General features: G+C 41.2%; 1 protein-coding gene across 5 annotated transcripts in view; it reads right to left on the bottom strand.

The window, feature by feature from the left end:
- LOC139581060 (uncharacterized) overlaps positions 1–18726 on the bottom strand; it is a 45441-nt gene that overhangs the window by 5159 nt on the left and 21556 nt on the right. For 4 of the 5 annotated variants that reach the window (XM_071410413.1, XM_071410415.1, XM_071410411.1 and 1 more), the window contains 3 exons: positions 17220–17345; positions 4457–4528; positions 654–725 (listed from right to left, as the gene is read on the bottom strand). In XM_071410413.1, the coding sequence (XP_071266514.1) occupies positions 654–725; positions 4457–4528; positions 17220–17345 (270 nt within the window). The remainder of the gene's footprint in view (positions 1–653; positions 726–4456; positions 4529–17219; positions 17346–18726) is intronic. The other variant, XM_071410414.1, reaches the window with a different exon arrangement.

Here is an 18726-nt window from a genome sequence, read left to right as displayed (position 1 = left end):
AATACTTATCTAGATGTGATATTTCATTTATTTTTTTTGCACAAAAAAATATATAAACACATTTTGCTTTATCATTACAGGGTACTGTGTATAAATTGATGAGTGGAAAAAACATTTGACCCATTTTAGAATAAGGCTGGAACATAAAAAAAGTCAAGGGGTCTGAACACTTTCTGAATGCACTACAACAGGATTATCTATTTTGGATGCAATTTGAATGGAGTTGATGGATAGAGAGAAAGACTGCGAGAGAGTGTTTGCGAGTTCACTGATTTAAAGCAACAATATTCGAGTGATGGGCTGTTTTAAAACTCTTACCAAGATGAGATACGTAGGTCTACGTGCATTGTGAACTGCGCTCCATATTGAGATGGGCTGTCTGTCACCACCTTGAGCGTTAATTCATCATGCAGAGGCCGTAGAGAAGCCATATTTAGACGTCGCATATAATTTAACAGTTCCATTTCACACCATGCTGTTCATGTAAAGGTATTATAATTGACCAGTTTCTCGCAGCTATTTATCCCGGGAAAAGGGAGTGGTTTTGGGCCGCAAATCTCAGTAAGCAGGGTCGCCGCCATTCAACCGTAGGCTGTAACCCCCCCCCCCCCCCCCCCCAAAAAAACGATATAAATTTTCCATTTGAATAATACCTGCTTGCAGTCTTTCATTTTCTTGACGACACGTCTCCAGTTCTTGCTGAAGTAGGACATAGTTTGCACACCCTGCAAGAAAATAAAGAGAAAGATTGATCATTCTGTGACTACTTGACCAGTGGTTACAGAGTGCATTGATGGCTTTTTGGGAATAAACTTAGTCTTCCCATCTGTGGCATAAGGCCGGTAGAGTGACCCGGAGGGATCAGTACCAACAACCAACGTGTTTCACATGGGCTCTGTCTCAAAAAAGTGCATGGAAAGTGAATATGGAAGTTGCGTCACAATTGCTAAATGTAAACAACTGGAGACATGTTATTGACACGGCAGCATTGCTATTGTAAAATCATGCTAGAAGCAAGAGCAGCATCTCCTGCTTGTTCAGAGTGAGCGGTCGGTCTACCAGAAGATGGTTGATGACTGCAAGACCACCTGTCAAGACCTGCAGTTGTTTCTGGGGGCCCCTACTGAACCAGCAAGCAAAGACATCACGATGCATTACAGCTTTGATTTTGCTCAACAAGTAAGCAACCTTTCCTCCTTCATACTGATTAAGGACATAGATGGCTAGATATACAGTTGAAGTCGGAAGTTTACATACACTTAGGTTGGAGTCACTAAAACTCGTTTTTCAACCACTCCACAAATTTCTTGTTAACGGACTATAGTTTTGGCAAGTAGGTTAGGACATCTACTTTGTGCATGACAGAAGCCATTTTTCAAAAAATTGTTTACAGACAGATTATTTCACTATCACAATTCCAGTGGGTCAGAAGTTTACATACACTAAGTTGACTGCCTTTAAACAGCTTGGAAAATTCCAGAAAGTGATAGCCTATCAGAATCTTCTAAGGCCAGGACAATTGACATCATTTGAGTCAATTGGAGGTGTACCTGTGGATGTATTTCAAGGCCTACCTTCAAACTCAGTGCCTCTTTGCTTGACATCATGGGAAAATCAAAAGAAATCAGCCAAGATCTCAGAAAAAAAAAGTGTAACCTCCACAAGTCTGGTTCATCCTTGGGAGCAATTTTCAAACACCTGAAGGTACCACGTTATCTGTACAAACACCATGGGACCACGCAGTCGTCATACCGCTCAGGAAGGAGACGCATTCTGTCTCCTAGAGATTAACATACTTGTGCAAAAAGTGCAAATCAATCCCAGAACAACAGCAAAGGACCATGTGAAGATGCTGGAGGAAACAGGTACAAAAGTATCTATATCCACAGTAAAATGAGCCCTTTGTTGACAACCTGAAAGGCCATTCAGCAAGGAAGAAACAAGCCACTGCTCCAAAACCACCATAAAAAAGCCATACTACGGTTTGCAACTGCATATGGGGACAAAGTTAAAACTTTTTGGAGAAATGTCCTCTGGTCTGATGAAACAAAAATAGAACTGTTCGGCCATAATGACTATCGTTATGTTTGGAGGATAAAGGGAGGCTTGCAAGCCGAAGAACACCATCTCAACCGTGAAGCATGGGGATAGCAGCATCATGTTGTGGGGGTGCTTTGCTGCAGGAGGGACTCGTGCACTTCAAAATATGGCATCGTGAGGAAGGAAAATTATGTGGATATATTGAAGCAACATCAAGACATCAGTCAGGAAGTGAAAGCTTGGTTGCAAATGGGTCTTCCAAATGGACAATGGCCCCAAGCAAACTTCCAGAATTGTTGCAAAATGGCTTAAGGACTACAAAGTCAAGGTATTGGAGTGGCCATCACAAAGCCCTGACCTCAATCTTATAGAACATTTGTAGGCAGAACTGAAAAAGCGTGTGCGAGCAAGGAGGCCTACAGACCTGACTGTTACACCAGCTCTGTCAGGAGGAATGGGTCAAAATTCACCCAATTTATTGTGGGAAGCTTGTGGAAGGCTACCCGAAACCTTTGACCCAAGTTAAACAATTTTAAAAAGGCAATGCTACCAAATACTAATTCAGTGTATTTAAACTTCTGACCCACTGGGAATGTGATGAAGAAATAAAATCACTCTACTATTATTCTGACATTTGACATTCTTAAAATAAAGTGGCGATCCTAACTGACCTAAGACAGGGAATGTTTACTAGGATTAAATGTCAAGAATTGTGAAAGACTGAGTTTAAATGTATTAGGGCTAAGGTGTATGTAAACTTCTGACTTCAACTGCATATAAATAAAGATATGGATGATACGTTGCTGGTGGAAAGCTATGGCTGGCAACAACACCTGACTCCGTACTTCAGGCGCCTGCCACAGATCAAGCAGTACCAGTACTTCTTTGGCCTGAATGCCAACCGTCACGTCTGGAAAAAACCTGGCACCACCACTACGGTGAAGCATGGTGGTGGCAGCATCACGCAGTGGGGATGGTTTTCAGCAGCAGGGACTGGTGGACTAGTCCGGATCGAGGGAAAGATTAACGGAGCAAAGTACAGAGAGATCCTTGATGAAAACCTTCTCCACAGTGCAGTGAAAAATAACAGTAGCGAGGCTATATACAGTAGCGACGCTATAAAAGTAGCAAGGCTACATACAGACACTGGTTAAATCGGGCCGATTGAGGTAGTATGTACATGTAGATATGGTTAAAGTGACTATGCATATATGATGAACAGAGAGTAGCAGAAGCGTAAAAGAGGGGTTGGCGGGTGGTGGGTTGCGGGACACAATGCAGATGGCCCGGTAAGCCAATGTGCGGGAGCACTGGTTGGTCGGGCCAATTGAGGTAGTATGTACATGACTGTATCATTAAAGTGACTATGCATATATGATAAACAGCGAATAACAGCAGCGTAAAAGAGGGGTTGGGGGGGGGGGGGGGTTACACAATGCAAATAGTCCGGGTAGCCATTTGATTACCTGTTCAGGAGTCTTATGGCTTGGGGGTAAAAACTGCTGAGAAGCCTTTTTGTTCTAGACTTGGCACTCCAGTACCGCGTGCCATGCGGTAGTAGAGAGAACAGTCTATGACTGGGGTGGCTGGGGTCTTTGACAATTTTTAGGGCCTTCCTCTGACACGGCCTGGTGTAGATGTCCTGGATGGCAGGCAGCTTAGCCCCAGTGATGTACTGGGCAGTACACACTACCCTCTGTAGTGCCTTGGTCGGAGGCCGAGCAATTGCCGTACCAGGCAGTGATGCAACCAGTCAGGATGCCCTCGATGTTGCAGCTGTAGAACCTTTTGAGGATCTCAGGACACATGCCAAATCTTTTTTCCTGAGGGGGAATAGGCTTTGTCGTGCCCTCTTCACGACTGTCTTGGTGTGTTTGGACCATTCTAGTTTGTCGGTGATGTGGACACCAAGGAACTTGAAGCTCTCAACCTGCTCGAGGCTAGAATCGCTGCCAAAAGTGCTTCAACAAAGTACAGAGTAAAAGGGTTGATGGATAGAGAGAGAGAGACTGCGAGAGAGTGTTTGCGAGTTCACTGATTTAAAGCAACAATAAATCGAGTGATGGGCTGTTTTAAAACTCTTACCATGATGAGATACGTAGGTCTACGTGCATTGTGAACTGCGCTCCATATTGAGATGGGCTGTCTGTCCCCACCTTGAGCGTTAATTCATCATGCAGAGGCCGTAGAGAAGCCATATTTAGACGTCGCATATAATTTAACAGTTCCATTTCACACCATGCTGTTCATGTAAAGGTATTATAATTGACCAGTTTCTCGCAGCTATTTATCCCGGGAAAAGGGAGTGGTTTTGGGCCGCAAATCTCAGTAAGCAGGGTTGCCGCCATTCAACCGTAGGCTGTAACCCCCCCCCCCCCCAAAAAAAAACGATATAAATTTTCCATTTGAATAATACCTGCTTGCAGTCTCTCATTTTCTTGACGACACGTCTCCAGTTCTTGCTGAAGTAGGACATAGTTTGCACACCCTGCAAGAAAATAAAGAGAAAGATTGATCATTCTGTGACTACTTGACCAGTGGTTACAGAGTGCATTGATGGCTTTTTGGGAATAAACTTAGTCTTCCCATCTGTGGCATAAGGCCGGTAGAGTGACCCGGAGGGACCAGTACCAACAACCAACGTGTTTCACATGGGCTCCGTCTCAGAAAAGTGAATATGGAAGGTGTGTCACAATTGCTAAATGTGGAGACACCGTGTCATTTTTGGAGACATGTTATTGACACGGCAGCATTGCTATCGTATAATAATACAAATATTTTTGTATCTGGAATTTGTCTTTCAGCATCAGTAGAACACACCTGACTCTCCTCCACCAGTCATATAAAGAGAACGGTCTAATGCCTCCCATCAAAAAGAGAGCTGGCCCAATCAAGCACAGGTTACACCTGAAGCATGAGGACTTGCAGCGAGTGGTGAACTTCAACTACGCAGAGGATAATGGAATAGTATTGCCAGGACGCCACCCAGGTGGAATGGGAATTTGAATGTTTGTGCTGTTCTAAACCAATTTGTGTTCATGCAAGTGGCTGACAGTACAAATCACCTATCAGTAGGTGCAATTTGGCAGTACGCCCAGACCGTGTTGAGAACGAATGACGTTGTTTTGAGAACTTAAGATTTCTCAGTTTCAAGGTCTCAGCTTAGAGAGAAGCCTTCTGAGGTGTTGGTCTGTCACATGTTATGAAACAGTGTTGGTTGGTCACATGAAACAAAACGGTAATGATTAATTACGCAAATATAACTTGTCTGTGTGTAGCCATATAAGACAACTGTTGGGACTGCCCCAGGAAAGCTCCTGATTGAAATGTGTACTATGGTGCATTGCGTTGGTTGGAACCTATCCAGCTCGCTGACAAACAATGACTCATAAGATAGACCGAGTGTCCGTGTAAGAATTTTTCCACAACACAGGACAAACACTTGTGGCAAGCTGCTGCCATCCCATGTGACAAAAGCAGCAGTGTGGCGTCTCTACAAGGAATCGATGACAACACTTGGTATGTAAACCATTTTAGCTGTTTCACTAACTGTGGGGCAAAACAATTACCTTATTTAACCTCTTGGGTAGGGGGCAGTATTTTGAAGTTTGAATGACAAACATGCCAAAAGTAAACTGCCTGTTACTCAGGCCCAGAAGCTAGGATATGCATGGTAGTATTGGATAGAAAAGTTTCCAAAACTGTTAAAATAATGTCTGAGTATAACAGAACTGATATGGCAGGCAAAAACCGAGGAAAATCCATCCAGGATATTTTTGATGTGGGCACTTTTCTATTGAATGCCTATACAGTATGCATTTGGATAGGACCCAAATTGCAGTTCCTATGGCTTCCACTAGATGTCAGTCTTCAGACAGTTTCAGGCTTGTATTCTGAAAAACGAGGAAGAATGAGAACATTCTTCCAGTGGACTCTAAATGAACCAGAGCTGTTTTGAGCCCGTGACCGATTGCGCGCCGTTCGTTGTTTTTCTTTTCTATTGACTTTGTTTTGAGAACCCTGAGGTACGGCACGGTGTCTCCAGAAACGTTTACTTTTGTGTTCTATGATATATCCACTTTACAAGTATATATAATTTTTTTAAAGTCTGCCCTCTCCTCGTTTTCTTCCCTTCATCTGCACTGGATAAAAACAATATGGTGAAGGATCATAATTAAGCTGGTTTTCAACTGTCAGTTCCTTCAGATCAGTGCTGATGAAGGAGAGGTGAAGAGACACCTATTGACAAAGAGCCTTGCATGAAAAGGTCACGCACACACCAAAAAGTTATTTTGTTGGCTTTTAAATATGTCCCCATTACCAGTAAAACAATCAAAAACTATTTTTTCCCCCACTTACTTGCTGTGCCGTTTCGTTGTTGTCGTGTTTTTGCTATCGTTAAATTGAAGACTTATAGTTTTTTCAAAGATTCCTGTAATTAGGGATTACGCGATCACTTGAGTAATAATGTAATTAATTAACTATGAATTCGAGGAAACCAGGGAAAGTTAGATTAAAGTTATAATTTCCCAATATAACCTTTCAGATATTTTCATATCTGATCAATAGTCTTGATTTATTTACTCTACCTTACGTTAGTCTCATTCCAAACGTCGTAAATTGTTGATTATCTGCACGAACCCAGTCTTCACTATGAGTCATCCATACATCAATTGTCTTAAATCATTTATTTATTACTAACTAATTAATTCACAGAAATGCATAAACAAACAAACTTAAAATAGTTACATGAAATGATAGGAGAAACATGCCCTAGTGGGCTGAACCGGCATAGCTTGTTAGACAAAGGGAAAATGGCGGTTCGACTAAGATTTCACTACAGAGTCCATAATTATAACAATTGACATGCTAATCCTTACACATGAACGCTCACTCATTCGGGAACAATTGCAATCAATATATATAGTTACGCTCGGTGTGTGTGTCGTCTTGATCGTTGGAGAGAAGTTCGTTTTGGTTGGAGTTCCTTCTGTCGTAGTTATTGTGGATTGTTCAGAGTGACATTCGTTATAGAATGCTTGTTTCGGCGGTTGTCTTTCTTCGCGTTCAATGATACCGAATTCCTAGCTGCAGACTAGTAGTCAATATCAAAGACTTGTTATGATTCGTATAAGAGTTTTAACCACGTGGTATGGTTAAAGATTCAGCAATTATACTCAACCTTCGTTCTCCTCCTTGGAGGATAAACATGGTCTAAATGGTAATTTCTCATAGTTGGCTTTTATTCAGATAGCAGAGAGGGGCTGTCCCATGGTCTCTGACCCAACTGGCTCAGGGCGGTCCTTGGATTTAGTTCAAATACAACAGGGATTTGTATTTTCCTTCATTAAACAGTTCAAAATCATATTACACAATTAGTATCATACTCACTCATTCATTTTATACAACAAACAGATGTAAACCTCATATCTGAGATTATTATATAAACAGCGGTATGGTAATGTAGTCCCACAGTCTCTCATGAGTTTCCCACGTGGTGACAAATGGACCGGTTCATAGCTGGACTCTCCACCGATCTTTTATACTTTTGCAGGAATATGAAATATGTTCGTACCTCAAGTTCTGTGAGGTGGAAGAGAATTCCTTTGTCCTGAAAGTTTACCCTCTCTTAATACTGTTGGCCATGAGGAGATTCTCAGGAATTAACGACATCTCTCTGTGATCACTGCATGGGTTGTGGTAGGAAAGGGAGAGGGGGATGGGGTTTGCACTACCCAAGCAGGCGACGTCATGACATTGTTCATTTGTTCAGTCGTTTTATTCTCAACCAGGATTTCTATGGATCGCCGTTTGGGTATTTGCATGTCAAAAAAAGTCAAAATAAGCTTGTTGACCAATCAGGACCTGAATATGACTGCACGTCAAATAATTTAACGCGTTCATACATTTTTCATGTAGTTATTACACAATCACTCGTATTTTGTCACAACGACTCATGATGCTGGTAAAGTTGGCTCGCGTACCTACAGTGCTGGTAAAAAAAGCTAGCTAGCTCATGGATGCAAAAAAAAATATTCCCCAAAAACATAGCAAAACAACAATCTGTTTCAGTAGCTATAGTTAGCTAGCTAACTATATAGCTAGGTGTCGTCTAAAATAGCCCTAATACATAAGACAGTACTTATTTGATTAATGGTGGTCGGACCCATATGTGACGCTAGCCACAATAAGGATTAGCCACAACAGTGGACTTTGCGGTTAGCCTTCAAAATAACATTGTCATTGACAGTGATGCAAATGAATACAAATAGTAGAATTATGCCATAATTTAATAGATCATGCTAAACGAGATTGGAATGTTATATAAAATCAACAAAAGACAATCATTTGATAATATGTCAAATCTGTTAATCACACAGAATGTATTCGACTTTAGAATTGCATTGGGGGCATACTTATTTCACTGTACAGCCTTACCTATGGATTGTGGATCGATGACATGGGGTATCAGTCTACTCAGTGACACCCAGAGAACATTAGCATCGTAGCTCTTATTGCGGGAACACTATTCCCGAAAAAAAAATGAGTCTGATAACTGAGGACGTTGGGAAAAAATAGATTATGTATTGAGTAGATCTACTCCATTTCATTGATCCCCAATCCTTATGTAAAGCTGTACAGTGCAATATGAATGTCAATACACACAATAGGCTGACAGGGGAGGTGAATTCACACAGTCAGTCCCGCGATAAGAGCTACAATGCCAAAATGTGCGTAAATTCTTCACAGTTGTGTTCTGTGGGTGTCACAGTAGACTGATACCCCATTTCATTGCTTCAGATTCCAACCTTGTTAAACAGTATCTAGTCTAAATATGGCATGATTCCACCAATTCTAACCTTATGCATCACTTTCAAAGAGGTACTTTTATTTTGAAGGAAAAACGCAAATCCTATTGTGCCTAAACCTTATTGTGGCTAGCTTCACAACACATAACCCGGTCAGGTCAAGCCTCACTAGTCAGATGAAGCTAGCTGGCTGCTTATAACTTTAGCTTTGGGCAACAGGGTTAAGTAGCTGGCTAGCTATTTATTTTCATGAACTGAAGTTCAATTTCAATAGGCGAACAACAATACTTACAAGGATTCCTAAATCATTGCTAAGAAAAGTGAAAATGAAAAAGTGAAAATTGTACAGCTTTGACAGTGCTACTGATAGTAGTGGTGGCGCTTGGCTTGCATGTGCAAATTCAGAACACACAACTTTCTATAATAGAACGGTGTTATTTGACATGCATCTTTTTTGACACGCAAAGACCTAAACGGCATTCCATAGTATGTCGTAAAGCTAATAGCAGTGACGCAATTACTGTGTACCTCCGGTAGGGCAACATCTGAACAATAGCGCACTTGGTAACGTTAGTGTGTACTGGTGCTCGACCAATCGCAAAAATCATCACCCACGACAGAACAGTTGATTGTCATGGAAAATGAATTCCATTATCGTGGCTTTAATGGATTTTGCCTTTGAGTTGTCTCACTGAAATTTTCTTACTCTTTCAAATGACTGCTCGACTTGACTGCTCGATCCACACGGCAGACATTGTGGGCCAAGTTAGGAATGGTGTGTTGCACGTGTAGTGCAACATTTTAAAGTGGCATCATTAGGTCATGTACCTACGTTATATAGGTATGCACGTCGGGGTTAAAATAGACATCGGGCCAATACCGATGTTGGCATTTTTAGCAAATAATCGTCCGATTCCGATATATCGTGCATCCCTACTCCAAAAACCCAGAAAAGGCTACTCTCCTTAATGTTATCCTCACAAATAATCCTGACAGGTATGAGTCGGTTTTCTGTAATGACCCATGTTTTACAGCCGGTGTTCGTAATGGCTGCTCAGTGAAACAACCTGTCCTGACTTGTCATAGACGCTTGCTAAAAAGCAAGTCTTCCTTCATGACCTGGCCTCTGTAAATTGGTATAGAATCAGCTTGATCCCCTCTGTCGAAGACGCTTGGACCTTCTTTTTTTGTATTTTCAGTGGCATTGTTAACAAACACGCCCCCATAAAAGAAAATTAGAATTAAAAACAGGTTCAACCATGATCTGGCAGTTACGCCACCTCAAGAATTCCATTTGGCATAAGGCTCGGCAAACACATACTCACTGACTGGCTCTCGTTCAGGCAAATGAGAAATAAGTGCACTCAAGCTATCCGGAAGGCTAAAGTTAATTACTTTAAGGAGCAGTTCTCTCTGTGGGTCTAACCCCAAGAAGTTATGGAACGCTGTTAAAGACCTGGAGAATAACTAATTCCTTGACAAAGACACGGGTATTTAACCATTTTAGCCGAAGTAAGGAAACGGGATGAGAAATTATTTCTGGAGAATCATGACAGGACATTGAAGAGAGATAGAAAGTTTAAGGGCTCTTGGTGAACAGAACCTTGAAAAAAAGATTCAACATTTACAGGAGGGTTGTAAAAACAGACTTGACCCCCACCTGTGTACCATTTGTTCCCTCAATCTACCCTCAGGCTGAGTTGTGCAAGGATGATCGGGTTTCAAGCATCTGGTCAGCACTGCCTGGCTTAGAGTCAGATTCTGACAGAGGTGACAAACGATGTATTAGGTGTCTCAGAACACAGGCTGTAAAGGGGTAGTAAAGACAAACCTCCAGGGACAGTAATCACACAAATCAGCATCTACAAAACAGTTGGATGAATGGTCAAAAAATGTTGAAACATCCACGAGAAGTGTGTATGAAAATATGGGACCATTTGAAGCGTTAAGAAACTCTACATCCTTATGGTGGGTTACAGTTACTAGCCTTTGATTTGAACTGTGCACATGATGTACTTGAAGAAAAGGTTATAGAGCTGTGGGTGGTGAAGAGCAAGATGTGGATGGAGAGCCATACATGTTTTCCTTAAGGGTCTGACCAATGCAACCACCAATTGCGGAGAGATAACAAAATGTGTTCAAAAACTGAAAGAACCATTTGTTGAATGAAGGTTTGGAGCAGAAGTGGTTAGACACAGTGAGTTACCTGACATGTAAGATGAAGATGCCCCATTTTTGGAGGAATTGAGTGTAATCACTCATCAGCTGATGCAATCCATACATGAGGATTTGCGAAAAACTTTTGTTCCCATAACTAATGACAGAGACACAAAACTACGGCGCCATCGTCGACAGGCTGTCACGACTGGACAGAGACATCAAATCAACATAATAAACCGTGCAGGTTCCAAGTGAAACCAATAACATTACTCGTTCAGCAAAAGAGAAACCTGGTGTATGTCATTATTGCAGGATTTCTAGTCAACAGCAACGAGAATGTTGGAAAAGAAAACGTTCTTATGAAGACTGGCCAGGAGAAGCAGGGACCATCCAAGAGAAAACGGAATTAAGACAACAGCCCCAACGACAATGCTGACGCAGAAATTTAAGAAGCTCTCTCCGGCTCAGCAGCAGAGAATGCTGGATGCTGTGGAGGTAAACAGACCCCTATGTGAATATGTGAACATGGTCAACTTTGCAGTAGATTTATTTTGTAGATAGGTGCTAAAGTCACATATCTTATGCAGATATGTCCTCAGTACAAGGGCAACAATTTCTATTGGTCCAATGAAGATTGATGCAGGGGTGTGGATAGGATCATTTGAATAACCTATTTTAGGCCTTGATGTTATCATGCAATTTGACTCTACATTGAACATTTGAAGGAAAGGTGACGATCCCCGAAGGGGTCTCCCCCTTCTCTGGAGAACAGAGCTGACCTCGACCCAACCAACCAGCCATGGATGTATATCACTCGCCGTGGAAGAAGGTGTCCTCTGACAACGGGGGTCTCCATAGAGATGTTGAGCCCGGAACTGACAGACCAGAAACAGCTTTGCCGCCCTGGATCCAGACGTTGTGGCGCCTTTGTCCGTGGTGGCTTCCCAATCAAGATCGGATCCGGAGGTACCTGCGTCTTCGTCCTCAGCTCTGTCTCCCTTTCCGGTGGATCTCCCTTGGGTTCAGATCCTCAGAGCTCCCAGCCTCGACCGGCCCATTCAACGTCAGCAGCTGTCATTGTAGGCAGCTCTATGGTGAGAAACATCTCGGTCCCAAAGGCAAAAACCCTGTGCTACCCAGGAGCACAGGACATAACAAGGCTGCTTTCGACTGTTCTACCACAGATGCCGGGAGCTGACACTGTCGTAGTCCAAATGGGGGTCAAACGACATCAGGAGGGCTAGCTCAGAACATTTGAAATTAGATATTAAAAAGAACTGATTTTAGCATTAAAAGATTCCAAAAAAAATGGCTATAATATGGAATTTTTTCCGCTGTTGTTGCGAACGCTTTTTCCGGTGGATTACTTGTGATGACGCATCAAACAAACGGAGGTATTTGGATATAAAACATATCTTTATGGAACAAAAGGAACATTTGCTGTCTAACTGGGAGTCTCGTGAGTGAAACCAACTGAAGATCAAAGGTAAACGATTAATTTGATTGCTTTGCTGGTTTTTGTTACCGAGTTACCTGGCGCTAGCTGTTATTATTGTTTTGTCGAGCGATCGATACATTTACACAAATGCAAGTATTGCATTCGCTGGAAAGCATAATTTCAAAATCTGAGACGACAGATGGATTAACAAAAGGCTAAGCTGTGTTTTGCAATATTGCACTTGTGATTTCATGAAATTATATTTTATGATTACCCTCTGGCGCTAGGCTACGCTATGCTAGTCAGGGTTTTTAATGACAGAAATCCCAGATCCGGGATGGGGATTTCAGAAAGGTTAACTTCTTGTCAATAGGGGGGGGGGGGCGCTGTTTTCACTTTGGGAAAAAATCGTGCCCAAATGAAACGGCCTCGTACTCTGTTCTAGATCATACAATATGCATATTATTATTACTATTGGATAGAAAACTCACGTTTCTAAAACTGTTTGAATTATATCTGTGAGTAAAACAGAACTCATTTTGCAGCAAACTTCCATACAGGAAGTGAAAAATCTGAAAACGAGGCTCTGTGTCAGGGCCTGCCTATTCAACTGGCTTTTATTTATCGATATGCATGCACTTCATACGCCTTCCACTAGATGTCAACAGGCAGTGGAAGGTGGAATGGGGTGTCTAGCTTGATCTGAGGCCGAACAAGAGCTTTTGGAGTGGCAGGTCAGGAATTTTCTTTGGCTTCTGAAAAGCGTTCGGTTTACACGGCGAATATCTCCGGCTCTGATTTTATTTGATAATAACATCATGAAGTAGGTTCTCAACTGAGTTTCAGCAGTTTATTCAACGTTTATTGGGACTTGGAGTTTTCCGTTCTTTGCGTCAAGAGAGGATGGGAATGTTAGCAACCTTGGCTAGCATTGTGGCGCGAATTCGACAGAAGAAATGGACATTCTAAAACCAAACAACGATTTATTCTGGACCAAGGACTCCTTGTACAACATTCTGATGGAAGCTCAACAAAAGTAAGAAAACATTTGATGTTATTTCGTATTTCTGTGTAAAATGTTGAGTCCTATTCTCCGCCGTTTTGGTGAGCGCTGTCTCGCAATAACGCATGCTGTATGTTATGGTAAAGTTATTTTTAAAAATCTAACACGGCGGTTGCATTAAGAACCAGTGTATCTTTCATTTGCCATACAAGTATTTTTATGTAAAGTTTATGATGAGTTCTTTGGTCAGATTAGGTGAGTGTCCAAAATATCTCCGGAGATTCTGGTGAATCGATGCTACGTATTCACAATGTATAATCAGGATTTGTAGCTCTAAATATGCACATTTTTGAACAAAACATAATTGTATAACATGATGTTATAAGACTGTCATCTGATGAATTTGTTCAAGGTTAGTGATTAATTTTCTCTATTTTGTCGGTTTTGTGAAAGCTATTTTGGCGGGGAGTAAATGGCGTTGTGTGTTTGGCTATTGTAGTGAGCTAATAGAAATATATATTGTGTGTTTGCTGTGAAACACTTAAAATCGGAAATATTGGCTGGATTCACAAGATGTTTATCTTTCATGTATTTTTCATAAATGTTTTATGATGAGTATTTATGTATTTCACGTTGCTCTCTAATTATTCTGGCTGCTTTGGTGCTATTTGTGATTGTGGCTGCAATGTAAAACTATGATTTATACCTCAAATATGCACATTTTCGAACAAAACAAATGTATTGTATGACATGTTATAAGACTCATCTGATGAAGTTGTTTCTTGGTTAGTGACTAATTTTCTCTATTTTGTCGGTTTTGTGAAAGCTACCTATGCGGTGGAAACATGGTGAAAATATGCGGTTGTGGGTTTGGCTATTGTGGTTAGCTAATAGAAATACATAGTGTTTCGCTGTAAAACATTTTAAAAAAATCGGAAATGATGGCTGGATTCACAAGATGTTTCTTTCATTTGCTGTATTGGACTTGTGATTTCATGAAAATTATATTATATGATATCCCTGTCCCGTTAGGCTAGGCTATGCTAGTCAGCTTTTTTGATGAGGATGCTCCCGGATCCGGGATGGGTATCACTGAAAGGTTAAATTCTACATCAATCCAAGGGAATTTAAAAATGGTCTGGTTGAGAGGGATGAGGCAAAAGGGTAAGGCAATTAAGTCTGGCAGCATAACACATTTTTCCAGCCAAAGAGAGGAGTCACAAATATCTGAAATAGAGATAGAATTAATCACTAACCTTTGATGATCTTCATCAGATGACACTCATAGGACTTCATGTTAATCAATACATGTGTTTTGTTCGATAAAGTTCATATTTATATCCACAAATCTGTTTACATTGGCACGTTACACTCAGTAATGTTTGGCTTCCAAAACTTCCAGTGATTTTGCAGAGAGCCACATCAAATTTACAGAAATACTCATCATAAATGTTGATGAAAATACAATTGTTATGCAAGGAACTTTAGATAAACTTCTCCTTAATGCAACCGCTGTGTCAGATTTCAAAAAAGCTTTACCGAAAAAGCACACCACGCAGTAATCTGAGTACAGCGCCCAGAGCCCAAACAAGCCAAACAGATATCCGCCATGTTGTGGAGTCAACAGAGGTCAGAAATAGCATTTATAAATATTCACTTACCTTTGATCTTCATCAGAATGCACTCCCAGGAATCCCAGTTCCACAATAAATGTTTGATTTGTTCCATAAAGTCCATAATCTATGTCCAAACACCTTTTTGTTCGCGCGTTTTATATTGACGCAGTTATTGTCCGGTTGAAATATTATCGACTATTTAGGCTAAAAACAACCTGGGGATTGAATATAAACATTGTTTGACATGCTTTTATGAACTTTACGGATACAATTTGGATTTTTTGTCTGCCTATTGTGACTGCGTTTGAGCCTGTGGATTACTGAAGAAAACGCGAACAAAAACTGAGGTTTTTGGATATAAAGAGACTATTGAACAAAACGAACATTTGAGTAAATGAATGTCTTCTGAGTGCAACCATATGAAGATCAAAGGTAAGTGATTAATTTTCTCCATTTCTGACTTGTGTAACTCTTCTACTTAGCTGGTTACTGTTTGTAATGATTTGTCTGCTGGGCGATGTGCTCAAATAATCGCAAGGTATGCTTTCGCCGTAAAGCCTTTTTGAAAATCTGACACCGTGGTTGGATTCAGAAGAAGTTCATCTTAAAACCTATGTATAACACTTGTTTGTTTTCTGAATTTGGCGCTCTGCAATTTCACTGGAGGTGAAAGCGTCCCACATACCCTAGAGGGGTTAACGTATATATATATATATAATTTTTAAATAGTCTAAGTAAGAATATGTCGAAGATAAATACAAAACGCAGAGGACTAGAATTAACAATCAATAGAAAGTTGTTTCAGTTCAACATCTGTTTAGAATGTTAGGAATATCAGTCCTGAACTCATAGCTACGTGTGCTGTTTTCATGAGTCTGACTCATTTGTACAGCGAGTCTGGAGCAGGATACTTGTTATTTGGGCCAGTTGTACTGCAATTACTTCTAATTGGGTTATAAATTACATCCTGTTGCTTTGTTCTATGGAGAGAATCACAAAGGACAGGGGAGCATGAACATCTACCTCCCCGCATGATTTGTTGTCTTTGAATAAACGTATTAACCTCCCCCTGATTTGCTTTGGGGTCTGTGTTATTGAAGAATAACAGCAACTGCTAACAGTAGTGTTAATTCAGTGTACTTTATATCGCCTTATCACGAAAGTAAGACTCTTCCCACACCGCTTCAGAAGCATCTGCGTTCAGATGTGTGGTTATGCTTAGATATATTCTCCAGAGTGAATTGTTGATATGCTGTAATGGAGTACTAACCTATAATGGTATTGTTTTAAGGTCATACCATCATTTTGCTATTTGATTTCGCATTTTAAGACCATTTTACGTTAAAAAAAATTACAAATATTTGATTAAACATTTTTTGGGGGCCTTACTGCCATTAGCCAATACAAACACATTGACTAACAGATTCACTACATGGATCAGATGAAGTACGCCTCATCACCCTCACCCGTCAGGCTTTTCACCTACCTCTTCATTGTCATCCAAGTGACACGCTGCTGTAACAGGCAAACTGCCTTTCCACTCTCCACCGTCTTTCCAGAGCACCGTCTTTCCAGAGCGCTCGCTGATGCTGTAACTAGCAAGTTGGTTCTCTTCTCAGTCACGTGCTGCATTCTGCTTTTATGTGAACGATTGGCTGAGCTTTGGATACAGCAAGTATTGCTACAAACGCGCATCACTCGTTCGCTTACAGCCAGTAGCGATCCTAAGTGCCCCCCCTCCCGCAAAAAAAAATTCTCATCAGATCTACCCGAATCACGTAGGTTACTTATTTTGGATTCAAAAAAGCAAATTTCACTGAAAGGTAACTAGCTTGCATCCCTGCTTAAGACCCATCTAAACAAAATAATGGATTTATTTGTGATGGTGTATATTACACAGATTTATTAGACCGTTTAAAATGTAGATGTTCCAAAGGCACGCATTGGCAGCTACTAGTACGTGCCAAGGCTCGGCGATGCTAGTGTTAAAAGCATTGGATTGGTGCAAGCATGGCTGCAAGACACTCCTACCCCATTTCACACACACAATTTTTATTTTAAATCCATGAGGGAGAGTGTACGAGTGCACACGCGAGGAGGGTAGAGTACCAGAATGTTGCCATGGTTCTCCGTTGAGTAGAGCACTAACTCACCAGGGATCAGTTTCTTTGCCGGTACAGTCTTCAAGTTGGTTGCAGGCTTCTTCAAGCACCTAGCACCGCTGGCTGGCTCTGCAGAGCATGCTCGAGCTTTACTGCATGTTGAAAGATCTGGGCCATCTGAATGTATGGAAAGAGACAAGAATTTGATTATCAAGTGTTTTTTTCTATTGCATACACATTGCCCCAGCTGCATCGAGTTCTAGCAATAGAGAACGGTACTGTCTGGGGGTATAGACAAGTCACGGTTAGTTAAAAGACAGCATACATTTTTCTTGAGGCACCATGTCCCCACAGACACAATTACAAGTCTGTAGTTCCACCTTGCAGTGACGAGAAACAAACAATACTTGTATGAACATAATATATGCAAGAACAAAAAATACATTTCTAATTGTGATTAGGGCTGGCACAATGATGTACCTTATAACAGTTATGGATGAAGGCCATCCAAAAAATGAAGGTGTAGACCTTACCGTGAAATGTTTACTTACAAGTCCTTAACTATTTCTTGAACTGCATTGTTGGTTAAGAAAATATTTACTAAATAAAAATTACATTTTTTATGAAATCAAAAACTTAAAATAATTACATAATAACAATGAGGCTATATACAGGGGGTACCGGTACAGTGTCAATGTGCAGGGATACATGTCAAGATCATTTGTAAAATGACTATGCATACATAATGAGGGGGGGGGGGGCGCGCAATGTCAAAGTAAATAGTCCTGGATGGCCATTAGTTTAATTGTGTTTCCATTGACGAATACGCTGAGTCGGTGAGCGAGTTCATTAGAAAGTGCATCGTAATACCCACAGAAGGTGGAAAGTTAAGTTCCTCGGTGTACACATCACGGATAAACTGAAATGGTCCACCCACAAAGACATCGTGGTGAAGTAGGCGCAGCAGCTCCTCTTCAACCTCAGGAGGCTGAAGAAATTCGGCTTGTCACCAAAAACACGTACTTTTACATATGCACAATCGAGAGCATCCTGTCGGGCTGTATCACTGCCTGGTACGGCAACTGCGCCGCCCACAACCGGAAGGCTCTCCAGAGGGTAGTGAGGTCTGCACAACGCATCACCAGGGGCAAACTACCTGCCCTCCAGGACACCTACACCACCCTGTCACAGGAAGGCCATAAAGATCATCAAGGAAAACAAACACCCGAGCCACTGCCTGTTCACCCCGCTATCATCCAGAAGGCGAGGTCAGTACAGGTGCATCAAAGTTGGGACCAAGAGACTGAAAAACAGCTTCTATCTCAAGGCCATCAGACTGTTAAACAGCCACCACTAACATTTAGTGGCTGCTGCCAACATACTGACTCAACTCCAGCCACTTTAATAATGAAAAAATTGATGTAATAAATGTATCACTGGCCACTTTAAACAATGCCACTTTATATCATGTTTACATAACTTACGTTACTCATCTCAAATCTATACAAATGTACTCTATACCATCTACTGCATCTTGCCTATGCCGTTTGGCGATCGC

This window comes from Salvelinus alpinus, chromosome 7 (genome assembly GCF_045679555.1).
Source record: "Salvelinus alpinus chromosome 7, SLU_Salpinus.1, whole genome shotgun sequence".
NCBI lineage: Eukaryota > Metazoa > Chordata > Actinopteri > Salmoniformes > Salmonidae > Salvelinus > Salvelinus alpinus.
This window is presented reverse-complemented; position numbering and strand designations above follow the sequence as displayed.